Here is a 22,550-nt window from a genome sequence, read left to right on the forward strand (position 1 = left end):
ATATCAATTGAAGAAATGTGCTTGATAAAGATTTGAGAACTTTAAATTTCCAAAAATGTCTCTAAGGTTGGAGAGTGATATAGAACATCAACTTAAGAACTATACTATTGGAGAATAATAAGAGTTTGTTGGGTTATCATACGTTGCACACAAAGTCTTAATATTTAAGGAAACATCAAAAACACTCCTCAAATGTTTAGGTGAGTGTTACGGAATGGTCACTCTTTTTCAGAATATAAATCCGGCCATTTATGCCTGTATTTTGACTGCCACAGGTACGATTTGTTTGACCTCTCAAACGTTCGTGCTTATGAGTTTTAAACACCTCCTACCTCTTGTCGTGGGTATATTCTAAGCCTTTAACCCGCTGTCTTTGTAGAAATCGAGTGGTGAAACATGGATTCTGTCGTTCTTAGTGGGATTAGCGGGTTCAATAAAGAGGTATGGTCGTTGGTTCCACATTGCAATTCAAAAGATGATTGGTGTCATGTGGAAAACTTTCATATACTGCGTGTGTCGGGGCTGATAAATAAATTAATAAATTAAGAGTTTAACCCATTACAATTTCCAGATTGAAGTTGTGCCCGGGTCACGCGCGTCTACCTGGGAAGTCTGCTTTTCTGTCTTTTGGGAGTTTCAGGTATTGGCCACTGAAAACGGGGTTCGTCGAGACTGAAGGCTTTTTATGCATTTTTGGTTCAAACGGCTGAATTCTGGTATGCAGTATTTCTTCGCAGAGCTACAGGAGATGAGTCCTTATATCCCTAAAATCCGGGGCATCATCAATCGGTTGCCTGGTTGTTGTTGTTGTTGTAGCAACAATGACACTCCCCTGAAGGCCTTGGGGGTGTTATCGATGATATTGGTCCTTTGCAGAATGCAGATCCGGTACGTTCCGGTAACATTAAGGTACCGACCATCTCGGGAACGATTTGGTATGGCCACATGAAACCTTCAAGGCCATCCCGCTCTCCTACCCCCTATATCTATGAGGTTGTCTGGTAGGATGCCCAGGTTTCTGAGTATTTAACAGAAACTGTTTGATCCGCATTTTGTTCCTCTCCTTTAAGGGGAATGCATCCGCATCACTGTGCAGATGATGTTCTGACGATATAAGAAGATGTCCCGTGACAGTTCTGAGCCCTGCAGCTTTTTCCAGTGTGTTTCTTTTAAGCTCGGCGACCATATCGGAAACACGTCGCACACAAGCGGCAGCCCAATTGATTTGTAGGCAGCTTAGAGCGTTTATTTGATTTGAGGATTTTGATGCGGCTACGTGGATGTTCAATATTACCGCCATTTGCTTTGTCCACGGTCGCCGAGGACTTGGTTAGTGATCGTGCCAAGTTACGTAAGGCGAAAAAACTGGAAAGACGTTGCTTCTTCTTCAGGTTTTTGTTATGTGAAGACATCCATGTGGTTTGGTGGAAGTTGGTAGAATATGGTACAGCAGATACCCGCAAAGCCCATACACTTCTTCGTATTGAGAGATGTTATATCGTAGAGACAAAACTTCCTACGGGCCGCCAGACCTAATTCTTGGTACGAAGTCTCTCGCAACTCAAATCCAGCTCACAGCAATACTTTTAGATGTGGAAGCTGTATTATATGTCTCAAGATGCGGTGGAATCCCTTTTCGTACACTTCTGTTGGTGCGTAGTAATGATGATATTTGCTTACTTGGGGACATCAACTAATCGGAAAGCAGCATATTGCTACTAATCGTGCGGACATTCCAGGCGAATGGTCCCATATAAAATATCGTAGTATTTCCTCTAATTAGATCCTTCGGTTTTACTTTCAACATACTTAGTTAAAGCTTAGTGCTTCAAAGCTCCCCATGGAGTCCTATTCCTTTCTATAGTGACTCAAAATTCAGCAGCAAAGCCACGCCCCACAATACAATTCTTAATTAATTTTATTTATTCACTTTGAGTCTTTTACTTGTTACTCTTCAACTAGAAAAACATTCAGTCTAATATAAAACTTTTACATGAGTTTGATTACAACAAAATAGCTACTTGTTGACCTGATGAACTCTTATCCTTATTCAATTTCGCGTACCTTTTACGAAGTTCTTCAACCGCTCGCTGGAACTCTTCCACGCTGTCTGTAATTTGGTTTTTATTATTTTGGGAATTTTCTTGAAATTGAAATCGCTCCCCTTTCGCGTCAAAATCCTCATCCGGTGCTGTAGTATTCACCTCGGCGTCTGTACTTTCCGGTTGGTATGATTCATTATGCTTAGCCTCGCCGAGTAAAACTTGGCGACGATATTGTTCAAAATCCGTTGTACCCAGACCCACAGGACGTGTTGCTATTGTTTGATAAAAAGCGCCAGAAGGAAATGGCCAGGCTTCTGTCGTTGGTTGTTGATAACGCGTGTTGACGGAGGAAAAGGATGCTGCTCTGGGTGGTGTTGGTGGGACATTTATGCTACCTTGTACACCATTGACCTGAATTAGCTCACCATTTGCGCTAAGAACAAATAATGTATTTGCCGGATACTGAGCTCTGTTGTTAAAGCTGTTGGAATTTGGGCGGGTAGTAGTTGATGAGGAGCTCAAAAATCTATTGGTATTTAACTGTGCGTTAGTTGGTGAGGCGATCAAAATAATGTTATCTGAAATAAGTCTCTGTAAGTCTTGCGCATTTCCTTGGAAAACGCGAAAGCCAGCACCACCGCCGCCACCTCCGCCTGAAATAAAAAGAGTATTATAGACAAATACGAGGCTGCTGAAAATTACTGCCGTAGTACTATCGCCTTTAAAATGCTGAGTAACAAAAACTATCAAAACAAAACCCCCAACCTATCGACACCGCTTTTACAAGATAAAAGTTGTTATTACATCGAAGTACACTGGCATCAAGACAACAGTATCTTTAATATGCCAAAGAAAGTGTAAGTGTCACGCTCAAAAAGTCATCATCATCATTAACTAGCGCTTCACAGCCTAGGTGATTTTGGTCGTCTGATAGGACTTTAGGCCAGTCATTCCTTCTAAGCAATAGCAACTTACGCAGATTGGGAGGTTCAAGAGAGATCAAATGTTCTTCCACCAGTTTCTCTCAACTTAGTACACGTTTTCCCCTTAATCTGCTCGCGAATTCGGGTATCAAAAGGAGTATTTGTTTGGATCAGAACGTCTTCTCTGCTAACATAGCCCAGCTGGCGAAGTAGTTGGACTTCTATTCGCTGCACGTTGTTAATATCAGCATAAGGTTTGTACAGCTTATTATAAAATTTCCTTCGCAACTTGCCGTTGCCTTCGCAGGGAGGACCACAGGTCTTCCGGAAGGCGTGCTTCTCAATGGTCCATGATACATGTTCCTGCGGATAGAAACGACAATATAGCCCAAACCCCCCAATGAATGTGCAGTTTAAGCCTCTGATGAATAAAATTGCAACATAAATTTAGATTACCGGGGCTAACGCTCAGCTATAAAGGCTTTCCTCAACCGACGCGGATCCATAAACTCGATACCAAAAACCATCGCTATATTCAAACTCTAACTACAAACTTTACATTGTGTCGTTTAAAATATCGTCTACCTAATGAAAATCCTAAGAGGACGTGAAAGAGTCACACATTTTTTAAATTAGAGGTTAGGTTTATCAAAGAATTGAAAGTTTTGTTAATAACTTGAAGGATTTACGCTACACGATCGTTAGCACGTCTGGCCTATGTATCTTTTAAATTCTTGTATGACACTAACCTCCACCAGCAGCACCTCCTGAAAGAGAGGAAATATATATTTTAAATGGAATATATCAATTACACCGATCTCGTACTGACCTCCACCACCACCACCGCCACCGCCGCCACCACCAGCAGCGACATTTGTACCATTAATAAAAATAACACCGCCTGCCCCTCCTCCAACACCACCTCCGCCAGCCCCCGCGAAAAGCGGCGGTACAAATGGACAACCACATATACCAGGCGGCCCGGGTGGACCTGGCAGGCCTGGTGGGCCGCGTGCATGTGGATAAAATGGTGGTGCAAAACCAGGTTCGCCTCTAGGGCCAGGTGGGCCCATTGGACCTGGTGGTCCCTCTTCACAATCACATTTCATCAACGAGCATTTGCTATTGGACCATATCAGAGCTGTTGAAAATATGAAAATTAACGTACGAAAATTTGCACACAATCAATAATTACTCACTAAAAATGGTAGCCAAGAGGATGAACCACATCATATTTCTTTTTCTATCTTCTTTTTTTTAAAAAAGATGCGAACACTTCAAAGCTGCAATGCACTATGAAAAATGATCTATTTGCTGCATTTATTTATAGTAAATGCGCTTCTAAATGCAGCTTGAAGCTGAAAGTGATTTTGTTTTCAAAATACCGTTTAGAACACCATTTGAACTGACTTAGAGCGTCCAGCATTCAATAGCTTAAAGCAATACTTTCCATTTTTGAAAACTTCATTCATTCAGTATCAAGTTAACAATAAGTATCCGTTACATTTATAACTTATTTAATAAAGATTAGTTACAACGATTTCCTCACAATACCTCCCACTGATATATGCTGATCGTAAATAGATTCAGCTCGTTCGTGCTGTGTCATTGTGCAGTGCCATATCCAAGAAGCTCAAAACAAAGAACATAATTTTCGCCCATTAGCATAAATATCTGTCTTAATTGGAGCACTGCTTAACAAAGAAAATCACAAATTATTTATGGATCAGCTTTCAATAATCTCCATGTAGTAAAATAGTCAAAAGAAATAAGAGCAAAGCGCAATTCTAACTCTGTTTACATGTGAAGATTAGTTTTAACAAATCGACAGGTGTATGATGGGTTAAGTCATATGTGACACATTTCTATTCATCCCAGTCACCTCAAATGCGCTTACAGTTATGATGAAAAAATTAGCAACTCTTATATGCAGTAAAACTGAATTGTTTTGAACATAGTATTGTACTCGTATTTCTAAATTTAATGTATGTGATCACGGTATGGGCGCAGGAGGTGCGACTATCATAAGGTTATCGACTTGAGTGTTCGATTATTCGTTTTTGATGTGTAAACATCTTTGCGCTCACTGTATGGAGGAATCCTGAATGTAAGCGTGAGGTGTAAGAGTAATGGAAATCTGAAGCGTAGTCTTTGTAATTGGTATGCTATATATGGGGTATTCCATCCCATTTCGACCAATTTTGAACCCGACCCCTTTAGAATTGGCTGAAAGTTTTTCTTCTTTTTCTAGCTTACGAAAGACGTTTTTCCGAATTTTTTCAAACTTTTTCATCCAACTCAAAAAAAGTTATGAATTTTAAAAAAAAACACCGTTTTTGTTTTCAACATGCTATAACTTTTTCAAAAATTGACCGTTTGGGATCTTTTTTTTTAATTTGTTTTTAAATGTACTTTTCGGAAAAAATACAAAAAGATTACCTTAATATATAAAGAAAAAAATACTTAAAAATCATTTTCTTACATTTTTTTGTTATATAAATAAAATTGATAAAAAAAAAATTTATTTTTGAAATTTTTTTTTTTTTTAATAAAAAAAAAAAAAATATAAAAAAAATCGGCCCACTCCGGGATTTGTGGGGATGATTGCAGAATTGATTGAAGTTTTCTATGAGCAAAAAAAAAAATGGCGAAATTCGAAAAATCTCGAAAAACTGAAAAATTAAAAAAAAAAACTTGAAAATTTTTTTGTATTTTTTCCGAAAAGTACATTTAAAAACAATTTTTTTAAAAAGAAAAAGATCCCAAACGGTCAATTTTTGAAAAAGTTATAGCATGTTGAAAACAAAAGCGGTGTTTTTTTTTTAAATTCATAACTTTTTTTGAGTTGGATGAAAAAGTTTGAAAAAATTCGGAAAAACGTCTTTCGTAAGCTAGAAAAAGAAGAAAAACTTTCAGCCAATTCTAAAGGGGTCGGGTTCCAAATTGGTCGAAATGGGATGGAATATCCCATATATATAATAAGTGGAATGTAAATTCAGGATAGGGTATTGGCATACTATATGAACTATTACAGAATGTGTAAGCGTAGGCGTAGTGTGTGGTATAAGTATACTGTATACAGTACATGCAATTCATACGTAAGTATACTCACTATACTGTAGCTTAATGTGGAGACAAGGTACATGGGAGAGTTGAAATGAGCAAAATCGCAATTACTCACGACAAACAAAACTATAGAGGGTAAACAGATTATCAAGAGTACCATAACGGGAGCCTTAAAAACTACCCCGACAGCAGCATTACATGCCATTCTACACATCCCGCCCCAGCCCTAATTTTCAGAAATATCGCGTTAGCAACTGCAACAAGTGCTAAGGCCTCTAGGCAGCTTGAGTGTAGGCCGTATGGCCATAACAGTATAACACCTTCTAATATCGGGCAAACGTAATATATGGTCACGTGCCTGAGCTTAGCAAGAAATCTTGGGACCACAATTCAGCCGGAGAGTTGGCGCCAGGGTGCAGAAATGTCTTACATACTATACACGTTTGTACCGATGGTTCTTAATTAGCGGTAGGGGTCGGGTCTGCTGTTGTTGTTGTTTTTGTAGCAATGCTCGCCCCACCTAATAGCCGTGACCGATCACAAATTGTCATCAATATCCTCTAACGGGAGTCCAAGGAAACTTGCCGTTTCAACAGGGGTGGACCATAAGGAAAGGGGTGTTAGAGGCGTTGGTTCCACATTACAATTGAAGAGATGGTTGGTGTCATGTGGGGACACATTGCAAGCGGGGCATACATTTTGTATGTCGGGGTTGATTCTGGATAGGTAAGAGTTTAACCTGTTACAGTATCCAGAACGAAGTTGAGCAAGAGTGACACGCGTTTCCCTGGGGAGTACGCGTTCCTCTTCCGCAAGTTTTGGATAATTTTGGTTAAGTACTGGATTCACCGGGAAATTCCCGGCATAAAGGTCCGACGCCTGTTTATGGAGTTCACCAAGGACCTACTTGTGTTTTTTCACTTCATACGGATGGGTTCTCAGGTGCCGTATTTCCTCAAAATGCTTACGGAGATGACTCCTTAAGCCCCTAGGCGGTGCTGGTTCATCAATCAGATGTCTGTTGGGATGCCCAGGTTTCTGGGTATTCAACAGGAACTGTTTGGTCAGCATCTCATTTCTCTCCCTGATGGGGAGCATTCTCGCCTCATTATACAGATGGTGTTCTGGGGACATAAGAAGACAGCCCGTGGCGATTCTGAGAGCAGTATTTTGGCAGGCCTGTAGTTTCTTCCAGTGGGTGATTTTTAGGCTTGGCGACCATATGGGTGACGCGTAGCACGTAATCGGCTGGCTAATTGCTTTTTATGTAGTCATGAGCGTTTCTTTATCTTTTCCCCAAGTACTGCCAGCGAGGGATTTGAGGATTTTGTTACGGCTCTGAATTCTCGGAACAATTGCGGCTGCGTGCTCACCAAAATGTAGATCCTGATCAAACGTCACACCCAAGATTTTGGGGTGTCGGACAGTCGGTAGCGTAGTGCCATCGACGTGGATGTTCAAAATGGTCGACATTTGGGGCGTCCATGTTGTAAATAAGGTCGCGGAAGATTTAGTCGGTGATAATGCCAGGTTTCGCGAGGCGAAAAAACTGGAGAGATCAGGGAGGTAACCGTTTATTTTATTGCATAGCGCATCGATCTTTGGGCCTGGGCCTGTGGCCATTATTGTGCAGTCATCGGCGTAGGAAACGATTGTGACTCCTTCCGGTGGTGAAGGTAGCTTAGATATGTAGAAATTAAACAAAAGTGGGGATAGGACACCACCCTGTGGCACCCCCTGTTTAATTCTCCTTGGTTTTGATGTTTCGTTTCTAAATTGCACCGATGCCTGCCGACCACCCAGATAATTTGCGGTCCACCTTTTAAGACATGGGGGAAGGGTAGACCCTTCCAGGTCCTGCAGTAACGAGCCATGGTTGACCGTTTCAAAAGCTTTTGATAGGTCTAGCGCTACGAGTACTGTTCTATGGTGGGGGTATTGATTTAATCCGCAATTTATCTGGGTGCTAATGGCATTCAGCGCGGTGGTAGTGCTATGGAATTTTCTGAAGCCATGCTGATGAGGGGCTAGCTGCAAATTTGCTTGGAAATAAGGGAGCAAAATGGCTTCAAGCGTCTTTGCCACTGGCGATAGGAGAGATATCGGACGATACGACTCACCTATGTTAGCTGGTTTCCCAGGCTTTAGTAGCGGGACCACCTTGGCCATTTTCCATTTCTCAGGTATGACAAAGGTGGAAAGAGACAGATTGAAGACATGCGCTAAATATTTGAACCCCTCTTTTCCTAGGTTTTTAAGCATCGGCATGGCTATGCCGTCTGGGCCCACTGCTTTGGATGGTTTAGCACGACCAATGGCGTCCTCAACCTCTTTAGCGGTGATGGTGGTTGGTGACGCGCTGAATTTGTGTTTATGTGCGCGTCCATTGACTCTCCATCTATCTTTGTCGACCGTAGGATGCATTATATATTGTCGGCAGAAAGCGCTCGCGCATTTTTTCGCGTCCGACAGCACTTTGTCGCCAAAGGCGATGGAAACTTTGTCTTTGTGCTTAGTCGGATTCGATAGGGACTTTACGGTGGACCAGAGTTTACCCACACCGGTAGAGAGGTTACAACCTCTTAGGTGCTCCTCCCATTTCGCCCGCTTGTGTTCATCTACAAGCAATCTGATGCGTTGGTTTATATCCCTTATTTGGGGGTGGCCTGGGTCAAGCTGTCTTATAAGGTCACGTTCTCTCGCTAAGTTTGCGACCTCCGCCGGGAAGTGGGCCGGATTTCGGGAATTCTCCCGGCGGGAATGAAATGTGCCGAGGCGGATTTAATGACCTTACGGAAGACACGCTCCCCTTGGCGGGCATCAGTCGAGATAGGGAGGGCAGCTAGGCGGCTGTCTGTAAAGGATTTATATTCTTCCCACTTTCCTTTTTTGAAGTTTATGAAAGTGCGGTTTTCAGTGACGATGAAGTCGGCATTACGCTCAAGCGAAAAAAGTATGGGCAGGTGGTCGGATGCAAATGTTACCATCGGCTGCCAGTTGACGCAGTTTACGAGTTCTGCGCTCACGATTGAGATATCTGGCGAGCTGCGACAGCTTCCTACCATACGTGTGGGGGCGTCTCCGTTTATTGTGCAGAACGTCGTTTCTTCTATTTGATCCGCCAACATCTCACCCCTTCTGTCCGCCCGCAAGTTTGAATGTCATAGATCATGAGAGATAATGCGATTGTTGCCAGTGAGTAAGGCCCTGATATTAGGGCGGTATACACTGGGGCAACAGGTGGCAGGAGGGATGTAGATGTTGATGATTTCTAGGTTTGCATCGCCTGACCGGACAGATAGGCCTTGACGTTCTAAGACATTGTCCCTGCGGTCGATGCCAGGATCAAATATACAATATTGCACAGAGTGGTGTATGATAAACGCGAGACCGCCTCCATTTCCGCTCTCGCGGTCTTTCCTGTGGACGTTATACCCAGAGCAGGTCTGCAATGCAGATCTTGCTGTGAGTTTAGTCTCTTCAGTCGCAGCAATGCGGATGTTGTGCCGCTTCATGAAATCGACTATCTCCGTAATCTTCCCAGTTAGTTCATTACAGTTTAACTGCAGAATTCTGAAGTGCATAAGGGGAGACGTCGCCACTCTGGGGGTAAGTGACGGGTGACTACGCCTGGGTTGGGGAAGGCCAGGACGCTGGCTGTTGTGGCCCTAGGACTGGGCGTCCTTGGGCAAGCATTGGGGTACCCGGATGATTTGGGTTTGCGACCTGGCAACATGGCGCGATGAAACCCGTCGGGGGGTTGCCGTCGCGGAGACCAGAACATCTAGGGAAGTGGCACCACCGAAGGCAGGAGCTGCATTGGGCGGATGTCGCAAACATATATATTCTGTGCTGGCAAACAGTGCAAACGGAGGTAGGGACTAAGAATCTGTTTCCCTGGCCTACACGGGGTCTGCTGTCTACTGAAATAAGCAGATCTTACAGGCGGCCAGATTACGCCAGCGTCTTTCAGGCGAAAATTATAGCCGTGAAGTAACCAGGTCCGTATATTTTGCTTTGCTACCAGCAACTTTTTTTTTGTTTTCCAACTGTGCGCCATCAATAGATAATCAAATAGTGTGTAAGAAAACGGAAAATATTCAAGGTATGTTTGAGCTCTAGGCCAATATATATGTACATATGTTTATTAAAATACAGCAAATGTGTTTAAACAATGTGTAAATATTTTGCGAATGGTTTGTCTTGCCAATATTTCGACTTCAATCTGAAGTCATCTTCAAGACTGAAAAAACGAAAAACATTTATTGAGACATAGGTACATACACCCCTCACTAGGGTAGGCACCTTGTCGTTGGTGTGAGGGCTTAGCCGAACTCCATAGCGCCCGACTATGAGGCGGAGCTGTTTAGGACTGACATCTACGCCGTCTCGCCTCATAGGAGGGCGGCGGGATGTCGGTGACCAAGAACTGCCAACCCCCTAATCCAGGGTGTTATGCGGACCGTGCCTATTGGACGATTTGCAGCCAGGGGATAAATTCGGCTGTATTCGAACGGAGCCTTCCCGATACCGGGCCATCTCGGGAAGTATTTATAGCCTTACCGCAGTAAGGGGCGCTGCTGTGGCGGACGGTTCTTTCCCCGTATATAATACTGTACCGCTTAGCCCGCCTTGTCGGGCAGGTGGTCGTACGACCAAGATGAACAACTCATTACCTGAATGTAATAAGGAGGATGTAAAGAGGAGGACTGAGTCGCAATCCAAGGACGACAATTACGAATTAAGCGATGCGTCGGACTCGGGGAGCGAGAGTAGTGCTGATTCAATGAACTCCGTGTTGGAGAAGCACACAAATGAAAACGGAGTAGAAGATTGGAGAAGGGTACGGAGCAGAGGAAGTAAAAGAGCTCTCTCGCAGTACCGTGCAGCACTAAGAATTGTACAACGCTTGGGAGCAGTGGTCGACCCAACAGAAGTGGAGATCGAGCGCTTGGAATGGGCCCATGAAGCGGTAGAAGTACAGTCGAAGGCAGTTCAAAAGGCTTGCTGCGAGAAACCCTCGGTTCTGCAACCGGTACGAGGAGGAAGAAGCGTCGAATGGCAGAATGAAGAGGCAACGTTCGGCAGAAGGCGACAAGCCTGCTTTCAAGAGGCAGAAAGGACCAAGTCCTAGAGCCGCGAGGCAGGGCAGTCGCATAGACAAGACAAGTAGGCCCAAAGCTGTAAGACAGATGGGTTCCAATAGCGAGGTAGCAACTACCTCGAAAGCTGCCAGTCAGAGGGAAGTTCCAACTACGGAAGTAGGAGATAAGCCGAAGGGAGATAACGCTAAGACTCCGGCTTTCTCGGAGGCGCTAAAGGGAGTTAACGTGAAGACTCCGGTGTTCTCGGAGGTGCCAAGGGGAGATAACACTAAGACTCCTGCTTTTCCCGAGAAGATGAGTGATGTGGCAAAGCAGTCACTGACTGTGGCGCTGGTTGATCGTAGCAGTCCGTTCGGACAAATGACTACTGAAAGGTGGAGATCTGTGGAAAGGGAGCTTATTAGCTTAATGCTTAAGATGATGCGGGAACAACCAAGTAAGCCCCTTCCAACCTTTGATTCGGGGGGATGGTATAATGGTGTGAAGATGATAGCGTGCAACAACATCGCGAGCTTGCGGTGGCTGGAGGAAGTCGTTCCAAACCTCCAAAGGCAAGGCACGAACGCGCGGTTTGAGGTGGTGGATAAAGCGCAAATCCCCACGGTACCAAAAGTTAAGGTATGGATACCATGCGTGATGAAGTCGGAGGATACACTGCGACTTCTGCAGAATCAGAATCCGAACATACCGACACAGGATTGGAAGGTACTTACTGTATCTCGGCCTACCGAGGATGGTCAGTTCTACATCTTCCAAATAAACAAGCAGGCGGAGGATATTTTGTACACGCAGCTTGGCAAAATGTCCTTTGGCACTGGCAAAATTTCATGCGACTCAGGAAAAGAAGTACCGAGGATAAAAATCCTAACACGCTGGAAGTGGGCGAAGTCGAAAACGACCTCAGAAGCCTAAGGGAAAAAAGACAGGTGGAGGTCCCCGACGTCACCACGAACGTGCTAGAAGAGGACCAACCGCTAAATGGTGCTGTGGCTCGCACAGAGCAACACACGGCACAACATTCACGAGGGGCTGAAGGGGGCCTCGAATACTCTAAACCAAAAGGGCAAGAGGAGGACGACGACGTCAAGACGAAGGTGCTGGAGGGGGACAAACAGCCCAATGGTGCTGCGAGTCCTACAGATAAACCTCCAACACAGTAAAGTGGCGTCGAGCGAACTCCTCCTAACCCTTGAGGAGGGTTCGTTTGACGTGGCGCTGATCCAGGAGCCGTGGCTCTCATCGGGAGGAAAGGTTTCTGGACTTAGCGCGCGCGGGTTTGGCGTTTACTACGCGCAAACGGAAGGACGGGTGCGAGCTGTAGTAATGGTAAGGAAACAGCTGCATTCGTATATGCTGCCTAATTACACCACTGAGGATCTCGTAGCGGTGGCCGTTGAGCAAAAGAATAAGCAGGCATTTATCCTGGCGTCCTGCTACATGGCCCATGCTGCGGAGGTTCCACCGATGGAGTGCAAAAGGCTAGTACAGGAGGAAGGGCGCAAAGGGCGGTTGGTCATAGGCGCAGATGCAAATGCGCACCACAATGCGTGGGGAGGAGCAGACACGAACGAGAGAGGCGAATCTCTAATTTGTTACATCCTGCAAACCAATTTGCAGATAGCCAACAGGGGAAATGTTCCTACATACATTGGTCCAACATCCAGCAATGTTCTGGATATTACATTGAGCTCCGAGCGTGATATATCAAGGTATGATTGGATGGTTCTTGATAGACCATCCTTCTTCGACCATGCGTATATAAGCTTCAGCATCCCACTAAAGAGGGTAGAGAAGGGAGGAACCTTTAGAAACCCTAGGGCAACGAATTGGACTAAATTCCAGAAACATGTAGAAACAAAACTGGGACAACCCAAAGAGGTTGCTAATGTAGAGGAACTGGAGGAGTCGAATGAATTCCTAACAAGGACGCTTATGACTGCGTATAACAAAGCTTGCCCTCTAAGAAGATTCAGAGGAAAAGCAAAGCCGCCATGGTGGAGTAATGAGCTGAGTCTTCTAAGAAGACAGGTAAAATAAATGTTTAAACTCGCAAAGACCGCGGAAAGCGAAGCGTGTCGGGACGAGTACAGGGATCTACTGAGGATCTACAAGCGTGAAATTACCAGGGCGAAGAGAAACTCATGGAAAAGTTTCTGTACGGACATAGAGTGCTCCAGTGAAACAGCACGGTTGAAAAAAGTCCTAGCAAAGGGAAACATAGTCCAGGGACTAATAAAGAAAGAGAACGGGGAATGGTCACGTGATAGTGAGGAATCCCTTGAGGTGCTTCTCGATACACATTTCCCATCGGGAGACGGTTTAGAAGAACCAGCAGACATCACTCACACTACGATCACGGAGCTAGTGGTGCCGGGCTTGGTAACCGATACCAACATCAAGTGGGCAGTGAAGACGTTTTCTAAGTTTAAATCGCCGGGCCCAGATGGTATATTCCCGGCCATGCTACAAGTCTCAAGTAGGGCGGTCGTGGAATGGCTTAAAATAATATTCGATGGGTGCATAAGACTGAATCATGTACCGCACTCTTGGAGAACTGCTCGTGTAGCTTTTCTACCAAAGGCGGGGAAGATCGATCACGTGTATCCCAAAGGCTATAGACCCATTAGCTTAACATCATTTCTTCTCAAAACCTTTGAGAGGCTGATAGATGTGTACATAAATTCCAACGTGGATGAAAAGCTGCTCTCCACAACACAGCATGCGTACACCAAAGGCAAGTCGGTAGACACCGCATTGCATAGGGTGGTAATAAGCATAGAGAAATCCCTGGAATATAAGGAGTATGCTCTAGGAGTCTTCTTGGACATTGCCGGGGCTTTCAATAATGTTGCAAAATGGGCGATTATGGATGGTCTTAATTACATTAAAGTACATCCTGCCTTAATCAGATGGATCGGCTGCATGTTAAATTGCAGAAAGATTACATCACAATGGGGATTGTACCAGGCCACGAAATCAGTGGACAGGGGCACGCAACTGCTCAGGCAATTCGATAAGGGACCCGTAAAACTTACGGCTTACGCAGATGACGTTGCAATTGTCATAAGTGGAAAATGCCTTCCAACGATTAGTTGTTTGATGGATCGGGTGCTTCGGGATATTCATACCTGGGCATCTAATGTCGGGCTGAAAGTCGATGCGGAGAAGACGGATATGGTCGTGTTTACAAAGAGGTACAAGGTCCCAAATTGGACCAGGGCTAAGTTAGGAGCGGTGACCTTACAGGAGCAACCTTGCACAAAATATCTAGGAATCATCCTAGACAGTAAGCTGTCATGGAAGCTCAACGTGGAGGAGAGGGTCAAGAAGGCCTCAACGGCACTCTATGCATGTAAAAGAATGCTGGGGTGTACGTGGGGCCTATCGCCCTCTCTTTCTCATTGGGTTTTTACAGCGATTGTAAGACCTATTCTATATTATAGAGTTCTTGTTTGGTGGAAAGCCACACAAAAAACAACATACCTCAAAAAATTAGAGGGGGTATGCAGACTATCGATGCTTTGCATTACGGGAGCCCTGAAGACAACCCCGACGGCTGCACTGTATGCCATTCTGCACATTCCACCTGTAGACCTGGTAACAAAGAACAAAGCGTTAACGACCGCAACCAGGCTCGATGCTTCGGGCAGCTTGAGCGCCGACCATATGGCCATAGTAGTATAGCGTCATCAGTCACAAGACGAACAGACTACATGATTTCCTACCTGCACTTTGAGGGAGATCTTAAGGCCACAATAGAGGTGGACGGTTGGCGCAAGGGTGCGCAAATGGCGGACGAGGCGATACATGTGTACACCGATGGTTCCAAAATAGTGGAAGGAGTAGGGTCTGCGGTATACTGCGCTGATCCGGAATAAGCAGATCCTACAGGCTGCCGGATTACTGTAGCGTTTTCCAAGCGGAAATATTAGCCGTAACCAAAGCAGTAGAAACCCTGGAAGAGAATAGCTTAAGCTGCAACCGTGTTAACTTTTATATTGACAGTCAAGCAGCAATTAAGGCAATAATCTCACATAGCACAGCATCTAAATGCGTGTTAGAGTGTAAGCAGTCTCTGGAGAGAATCGGCACAGGGAGAAGCATACATCTATATTGGGTCCCAGGGCATATGGGAATAGATGGGAATGAAAAAGCGGACGAATTAGCTAAAAGGGCGCATCCCTTGAAGCTTGCTCCGTAGACGTCCCAATTAGATTGGGCGAGATTAAGCGAAGGCGAGAGGTGCACATGATCGACCAAGCAGGAAAGGCGTGGGTTCAAGCGCGGGGCTGTAAAGTGTGATTATGTGTAGGTCTTACAACCTTAGACTAACGCAGTTGCTTCTATCATGAAAAAGAGAGGACTGTAGACTCATGACTGGTATTCTGACTGGACACTGCCTTCTGGCGTCAGATGCCTTTAAATTAGGCTTGGTCAGTGATAGCAGGTGTATGAAGTGCGGGTTGGAGGAGGAAACGATCGAACACGTTCTGTGCTCGTGCCCTGGACTTGCCAGGCTAAGACTCCAGCTATTAGGAGTGATACAGCTGCCAGATCTAGAAGCAGCAAGTGGCTTAAGTCCTAGGAAGCTTCTAGTATTTGCCAAGATGACGGAGTTATTTTATAACATAGGTCCTGGTTTTTGATAGGGTTTTTCAGTTTGGTCGTTAAAACAAACTTCTGGTAACACTACGGACTCAATCAGTCTATGTGAGGTCCTCATGGACCGGCCAGTTCAACCTACCTACCTAGGTACATACATACATAATTATACAATTATCGCAAGTGCCAACTTGCACTTATGACTGCACCTGGTCGACTAACTTTATATTTTATATTTTAACAAACAAGGGTAAAAGAAGAACATTAGAAAAAAAATATACGCAATAAAATACAGTAATCGTAAACAAATTTTTACACAAACAACAATACATTAAATCTCCAACCGTAAGCGACGCTCACATCAGCAGCAGGTGAACAATTGTGCAAACGAAGTCACACTCTTTTTATAAGCCTTTTTTGTTGTTGTTGTAAGTTCCCTATAGGCGTAGGCGCAATGGTCTGTGTCTGATTTGAAATGTATGCGTTTGTCACTTGGTGTATTTATTATGTGTAACATTTCAAGTATATAGCGTTTATTGCTGTTTCTCTCATGCTGCATTATTGTTACATTTTCCAAGTCGGGAGAGTGTCCAGTGGTTATGCAGTGCTGAGTTACAGCTGTCTTATTGCCATTAGGGTTGTCACGATTTTTAATATTTGATTTATGTCCGGAAATCCTCGTCTTCAATTTCGATTTAGTTGTCCCCACATATACTTTGTCGCATACGTGGGACCCGTCGCGATTACAATTAATTTTATATATAACATCCGATTTATCAAATTTCTCTATTCTGCTTTTCGTATTGCTAAAAATCCTCCGTTGCAACGTATTATTGTATGTGAAAGCTAATTTAAATCTCCCTCTGTCATATATGTTGGAATATTTTATTCTATTAGACAGACCAGATACAAATGTGCTCGATTTATACATTTTCTTTGTATCATTAGTTGATTTATTTGTATTTAATTTGACGAAATAATCCCTTATATAGCTCTCTATTATATGTGTTGGAAACTCATTATTTTCTAATATGTTTTTTATTGCTTTTATATTCCATTCAAAATATTAAGCATATATTCCACGGCATCCGTTTTTACGATGGCGAACACATCGTCCACATATTTCGTTAATAAACGTGGCTTGTGATGTGAATCTTCTTCGAATTTCTATAACAATTCTTCCATCACAATATCCGCTATTACAGGAGATGCTGGTGACCCCATAGGCATTCCTGACCGTTGCTCATAAATTTTATTGTTGAACCTAAAATATCTATTATCTCTTACGCAGAACCGAACCACATTCATAAAAAGTTCCTTAGTGAGGGTTGTATGGTTCTTTATATCATCCCACTTGGAAGCTATAATTTCCAAGGCATGATCTACCGGGATGCTTGGAAATAATGAGACAACATCAAAGGAAGCGAGACTATCGTCGTCAAAGATGTAGGTATCTTTAATTTTGTTCTTAAAGGCGATAGCGTCTTTTACGTTATATTTAGATGTTTTAGTTATATTTTCAAGGACAATGACAACATATTTACATAACTTGTATGATGGGGAATTGACAGACGAACAAATGGGTCCCAATGGTAATCCTTCTTTATGGATTTTAAGTAAGCCATATAGTCTTGGCGCGATGGCCGTTTTGGTTATTAATTGGTATTTCTCTTTCGTATCGATCATTTTATGTTTAAATAGTTTCTCTACAATTTCATTATTTTTTTCTCTTGAAGCTTATTAGTGGGGTCTCGTTTTATTACTCTGTAAATGGAAATGTCGTTAACCATCTGTTGTAACATCTTTTCATACTCATCCTTATACACTGGGAAGACTCGTTACTTCCGTACTGTTATTCGTTAGGGCACTCGCAAGTTTTTTTTGGGCGAGATGTGCATAAATGTCTTCTATACATTTCGTAGGGTATTTGTGTTTATCATTTGCATAAGGTGCCTACAGGCATGGACAACTGCGAGACAATTAAAAATGTCCCTCACAGAAAACATTAGACATCAATTTTTTTGATTTCCAGCGAGTTACTCGCCACTCGTAGCAGACTGATCTTATTTATTTATCCTCTTTGATGCTACAATCAGTGACTGAAAACCATTTTCACTCAAGCGATTACTATGCAAATGTCAAAATTCTTCTTATTATAATAAGTTATGGATCTAACGGGTACTATTTGTCGCTAGTTCGCATATGCCATTTATCCGATCCACAAGCTATTGTGATCTAAAAAATGAGTTTCGATCACAGAGCGTATCACGTAATACGGGCCCTGGATTTATCTGACTCAAATCGTTGTTGTTGCATTTACATGCAAAATTATTTATCTGGTTCAGGATGTTTGTGACGGAATGATGGCTAATGCATATGTACATATGTATGTCCAGCAAAAAAATGGTGTAATGGTTGTAAGCAATTACTAATACGAACCTTCAATAAGGTAAATACAGTACGTCCTATGTCTTACAATGACGTCTTAAGTACAAAAAAATAAGGAAGGATTATGAATAATATGCCATATAATCGATACTCTACAGACTTAAGGTCTATATCATTAGCCAAATAAAAAAAGGTTCACATTTTTTGGTGGCTTTTTAAAGCATTCTTATAAAACCCCAAATTTTTGAGTATTTTCAAATGTTTTATTTTTTGTTATTGATATTAAAGAAATCTTTGCAAAGTTTACAAACGGCGATGGTTATTAAGACATGTTTCTGAATTTCACTTCTTCATCAGCTAGCTTTTCGGTAGTCGAGTATAGAACTCCAAATCTCTAACATTCATACTTGTATACTAGTGTTTTATACACAATTAGGATTAAAAAGCATTTAGAATTAGTATGTACCTAAATGGTGAATAAAGGAATAGGAACAAAAAAGCAGTACTTAGAGACCAATTGCAAAACGGAATATTTATAGGCGCGCTTAAGAGCTTAAGAGCGAACAGCAGGGAATTCATATAGCTGAGTGGTTAAAGGCATCTGCCTTTACACTAGTATAAAAGTATGAATGTTGGAGATTTCGAGTTCAATGCTCGGCTACCAAAGCGCTAGCTGATGAAGAAGTGAAATTCAGAAACATGTCCTAATAACCATTGCCGTTTGTAAACTTTGAAATTTGTCTCTAATATCAATAACAAAAACAATTGTATAAAGCAATATGAGCATGTCTCGCTAATCAAATACAGATGTTTTATTTTTTGTTTTTTCAAATTTACTCATTTTGAAAATGCTTTAGCTGCACATGAACTCGAATCTAAGCAAGTTCCGATCCATGCAAAATAATGTGATATTAAAGAAATTGTTGTAAATCTTCATTGGCTATAAATGTTTTAGTTCTTGAATGTCAATGAAAGTTGTTTCTGACCAGTTGACAAAAATTTTTTTGCTTTTATTCAATTCTTCTTGAATAATTAGAAAGATTTTTATCTTTTAATGGGCGTGATCTACATTAACCAAGCAATTGTAGTAGCTGTACCGCGAAAGAACATAAACTATAGTTGCTTTTTTCGCAATCGAGCTTGAAAAAAACGCTTCAACTAGCTTAACAGTTTCATCATGGCGGTGGAAGTTTATCAGCTAATTGGTACCTTTTTTAGCTGCTTTGACATTTCTACTTCTGGCGCAGTACGTTTTCGACACTCAAGCAGAAAATACAAAAACCATATACATGGAATGCCTGTGTTTGTTTGTTATTTTGTAATTTTCGTTTATCTGCACGTTCGTATGTACATTTCATTCGCTCGTTCACAATAGTGCCCTCTTTTCGGTCGACTGTTGCTTAAGCGATTTCATCTCAAACCGCTTAGCCAACTGAACTAGCTTGCAAAACAACGCGACTAATGTTTAAGTTGCTGTCGGAGTTCACACACGGGCCCTCTTTAGGGCAACAAAACAGTCTAGCCGATACTACTAATGCCCGGGTTTTCAAGTTCAACTTAGTTTGTCGGCTAAATTACTTTTTAACTTTTTATGCGTTTTTTCAGTAATCTTTAACTAGCAGGGTTAGACTCTAGTTAACATATCTTCTTCGAGAAATTACATTTAGTCGTCGACAAGTGGTTCCCTTCCGGTCGTCCAACTCATCCTATGCCAGTTTTCCGAGCGAGGTACGGACTTACCTGTGCCAAAGTCGTTTGTCGAATGGAATAGTTTCTTGACCCAAGCATATTTATCCATTCGGATAACATATGAATAGGACCAGCAGAGCCCACCATAAAAGCTTTCCCAGTCAGCTTTTCCAGCTTGCCGATAACCGAAATTTCTAATATATATACCGAAGAAGATACCAAACGTTTAGTACTAAGACAATATTAGTTTTGGTAGGTCGGATATATGTAAGTTATTGCTAGGTTTGTAACTGACGTTAATTGGGATCACCAAGGGACAACAACAACCAAGGGAGGTCATGTCTTCTTTCATCTGCCTCTTCGAACTCAGTGGAGGTCTCCCTCTTCTTCTGCTTCAAAACAGTGTTGTTAATTGAAATACTTTCTTGGAAAGAGCGTCTTCGCCAATTCCCATAACGAGACCTAGCCATCGAAGCTTTTTGGTATTATTATCAACATTAGACACTCAGCGAAAGCTATGAGCAGTGCTGCCATTCTTGGCTGGTGTAAATATGAGTCATTATTTGTAGTAGATCAGAGGCGCATCGATAGACAGTGACCACAACTTTACTTGCTTTATTTGAAATCGACAAGTATTGCCATAATTTTTCTATATTTTGTACATTGAAATTTGCAGAGCTTGCTGATGTTGGTCACACGTTTTTTCAGGGCTTCTATTTTAAACTCTCTCATCCACTTCAACACTTAACATTCCTCAAAAAATTAGGTCAAACTTTTAACTAATCTTAACGTTTGTCTTCAAAAATTACAGGAACGCTTACAGTCGAAGAGGTCTACAAAGATCGCGACCAATTCGCAGCGCTGGTGCGCGAAGTGGCCGCTCCTGATGTCGGTCGTATGGGCATTGAAATACTCTCATTCACCATCAAAGATGTCTACGATGAGGTTCAGTATTTGGCATCGTTGGGCAAAGCACAAACGGCGAGCGTCAAACGTGATGCAGATGCAGGTGTGGCCGAGGCCAATCGTGATGCTGGAATACGTGAGGCTGAATGCGAAAAAAGCGCAATGGATGTAAAATACTCTACGGATACTAAAATCGAGGATAATTCACGAATGTTTAAGTTGCAAAAAGCCAACTTTGATCAGGAGATAAACACAGCAAAAGCTGAATCCCAATTGGCTTACGAACTGCAAGCAGCTAAGATACGTCAAAGAATACGTAACGAGGAAATACAAATCGAAGTAGTCGAACGACGTAAACAAATCGAAATCGAATCACAAGAAGTGCAACGCAAAGAACGTGAACTGATGGGTACTGTTAAATTGCCAGCCGAAGCAGAAGCACATCGTGTCCAAACAATAGCACAGGGCAAACAGTAAGGGCATGCGAAGACATCTTTCATTTGGTCATTAATAAATTCTTGCTTTATCTTCACAGATGCCAGACAATTGAAGCTGCACGCGCAGAGGCTGAAAGGATACGTAAAATTGGTTCAGCTGAGGCTCATGCCATTGAGTTGGTGGGCAAAGCAGAAGCTGAACGCATGCGCATGAAGGCACATGTGTATAAACAGTACGGTGATGCAGCCATTATGAATATTGTGCTCGAATCTCTGCCTAAGGTAAGTGTACGAGTTTAGGCACCTCTGATGTTGTTGTTGTTGTACCCGAGTGAGCGGAAAATTTAGATATAACGGGGTATTTATTTAAAAGGTTTTTTATGAGTACGTACAGGCGTTGATGTAACCACACGGCGCTCAAAAGCTTTTGAAAGCAAACCGCTGCCTTGGTAGCAATTGCCAATGCCGTGTGGATATTAACTATATTGTTTAAGTAAGAAGCCTCTGTTATTTTATGAGTCCGACACATGTTCACAAAACTAAGTCTACATTGAAATCGTATATCAACTTTACCTGTAATGGAGGGCAGCGAACGACTCAGTGATCCAAACTGGGAACAGAAATATTTTGGTTCTTTTAAACAGAGACCGCAAATAACCGTTACTGCAATTCTAACATTCTGAATATGAAATGAAGTTTCTTAATATAAATTGTAATTTTGTGAATATGAATTGCAACTTTCTGAATCACGACGATCAATACCACTTACAAAGCAATTGGCCCGCCGCTTGCACGCGACGCGTCCCCTATATGATCACCGAGCCTAAGCGCTAGTCATTGGAAGAAACCAAAAGCCTGCTAAAAAACCGCTTCCAGAGCTGCTACGGGTTGTCTTCTTATGTCCTCAGAACAAAATTTACACATTTATGCGATAGTACTCCCCATAAGGTATAGAAATGAGATGCTGAACAGTTTTCTCCCAGGGACTTAACAAGTCATCTCCGCAAGCAATATGGCGGAATACGGCACCTGAGAATTTAACCGTATGAACAAAAAGGTTTCAAAAAAACGTGTCAGACCACTAAGCCAGTAATTACCCGGCGAACTCTGTTCTTAAAATCAAACTTCCTAAACTCGCAGTAGAAAGGAACCTCCGCAGGGAGACGGGCAACACTCTAGCTTGCGCGTATCCTTCGATCTGGATACTGTAACAGGTTAAACTCTTACGTATGCTTGTAACCTATTCTTATATGACACCAAACATCTTTTCAATTGCAATTGAGAACCAACGCTTCTAACACCCTCTTTTCTCTGGAAACTGCAAGTTTCCTTGGACTCCCGTTGGAGTATATTAATGAGAATTTGTGAGTAGTCGCACCTATTGGATGG

The 22,550-nt window shown here is 42.6% G+C and overlaps 2 protein-coding genes across 11 annotated transcripts in view; one reads left to right on the top strand and one right to left on the bottom strand.

The window, feature by feature from the left end:
* Flo2 (flotillin-2) overlaps positions 1-22,550 on the top strand; it is a 305,802-nt gene that overhangs the window by 281,194 nt on the left and 2,058 nt on the right. For all 10 annotated transcript variants that reach the window (XM_067781781.1, XM_067781780.1, XM_067781782.1 and 7 more), the window contains 2 exons: positions 20,630-21,197; positions 21,260-21,443. In XM_067781781.1, coding sequence (XP_067637882.1) covers positions 20,630-21,197; positions 21,260-21,443 — 752 coding nt within the window. The remainder of the gene's footprint in view (positions 1-20,629; positions 21,198-21,259; positions 21,444-22,550) is intronic.
* Positions 1,994-22,550, bottom strand: part of LOC137249828 (uncharacterized) — a 50,645-nt gene continuing 30,088 nt past the window's right edge. The window contains exon 3 of the mRNA XM_067781792.1: positions 1,994-2,698. Within this exon, the coding sequence (XP_067637893.1) occupies positions 2,004-2,698 (695 nt within the window). The 3' untranslated portion in view covers positions 1,994-2,003. The remainder of the gene's footprint in view (positions 2,699-22,550) is intronic.

This window comes from Eurosta solidaginis, chromosome 4, assembly GCF_040869045.1.
Source record: "Eurosta solidaginis isolate ZX-2024a chromosome 4, ASM4086904v1, whole genome shotgun sequence".
Classification (NCBI taxonomy): domain Eukaryota; kingdom Metazoa; phylum Arthropoda; class Insecta; order Diptera; family Tephritidae; genus Eurosta; species Eurosta solidaginis.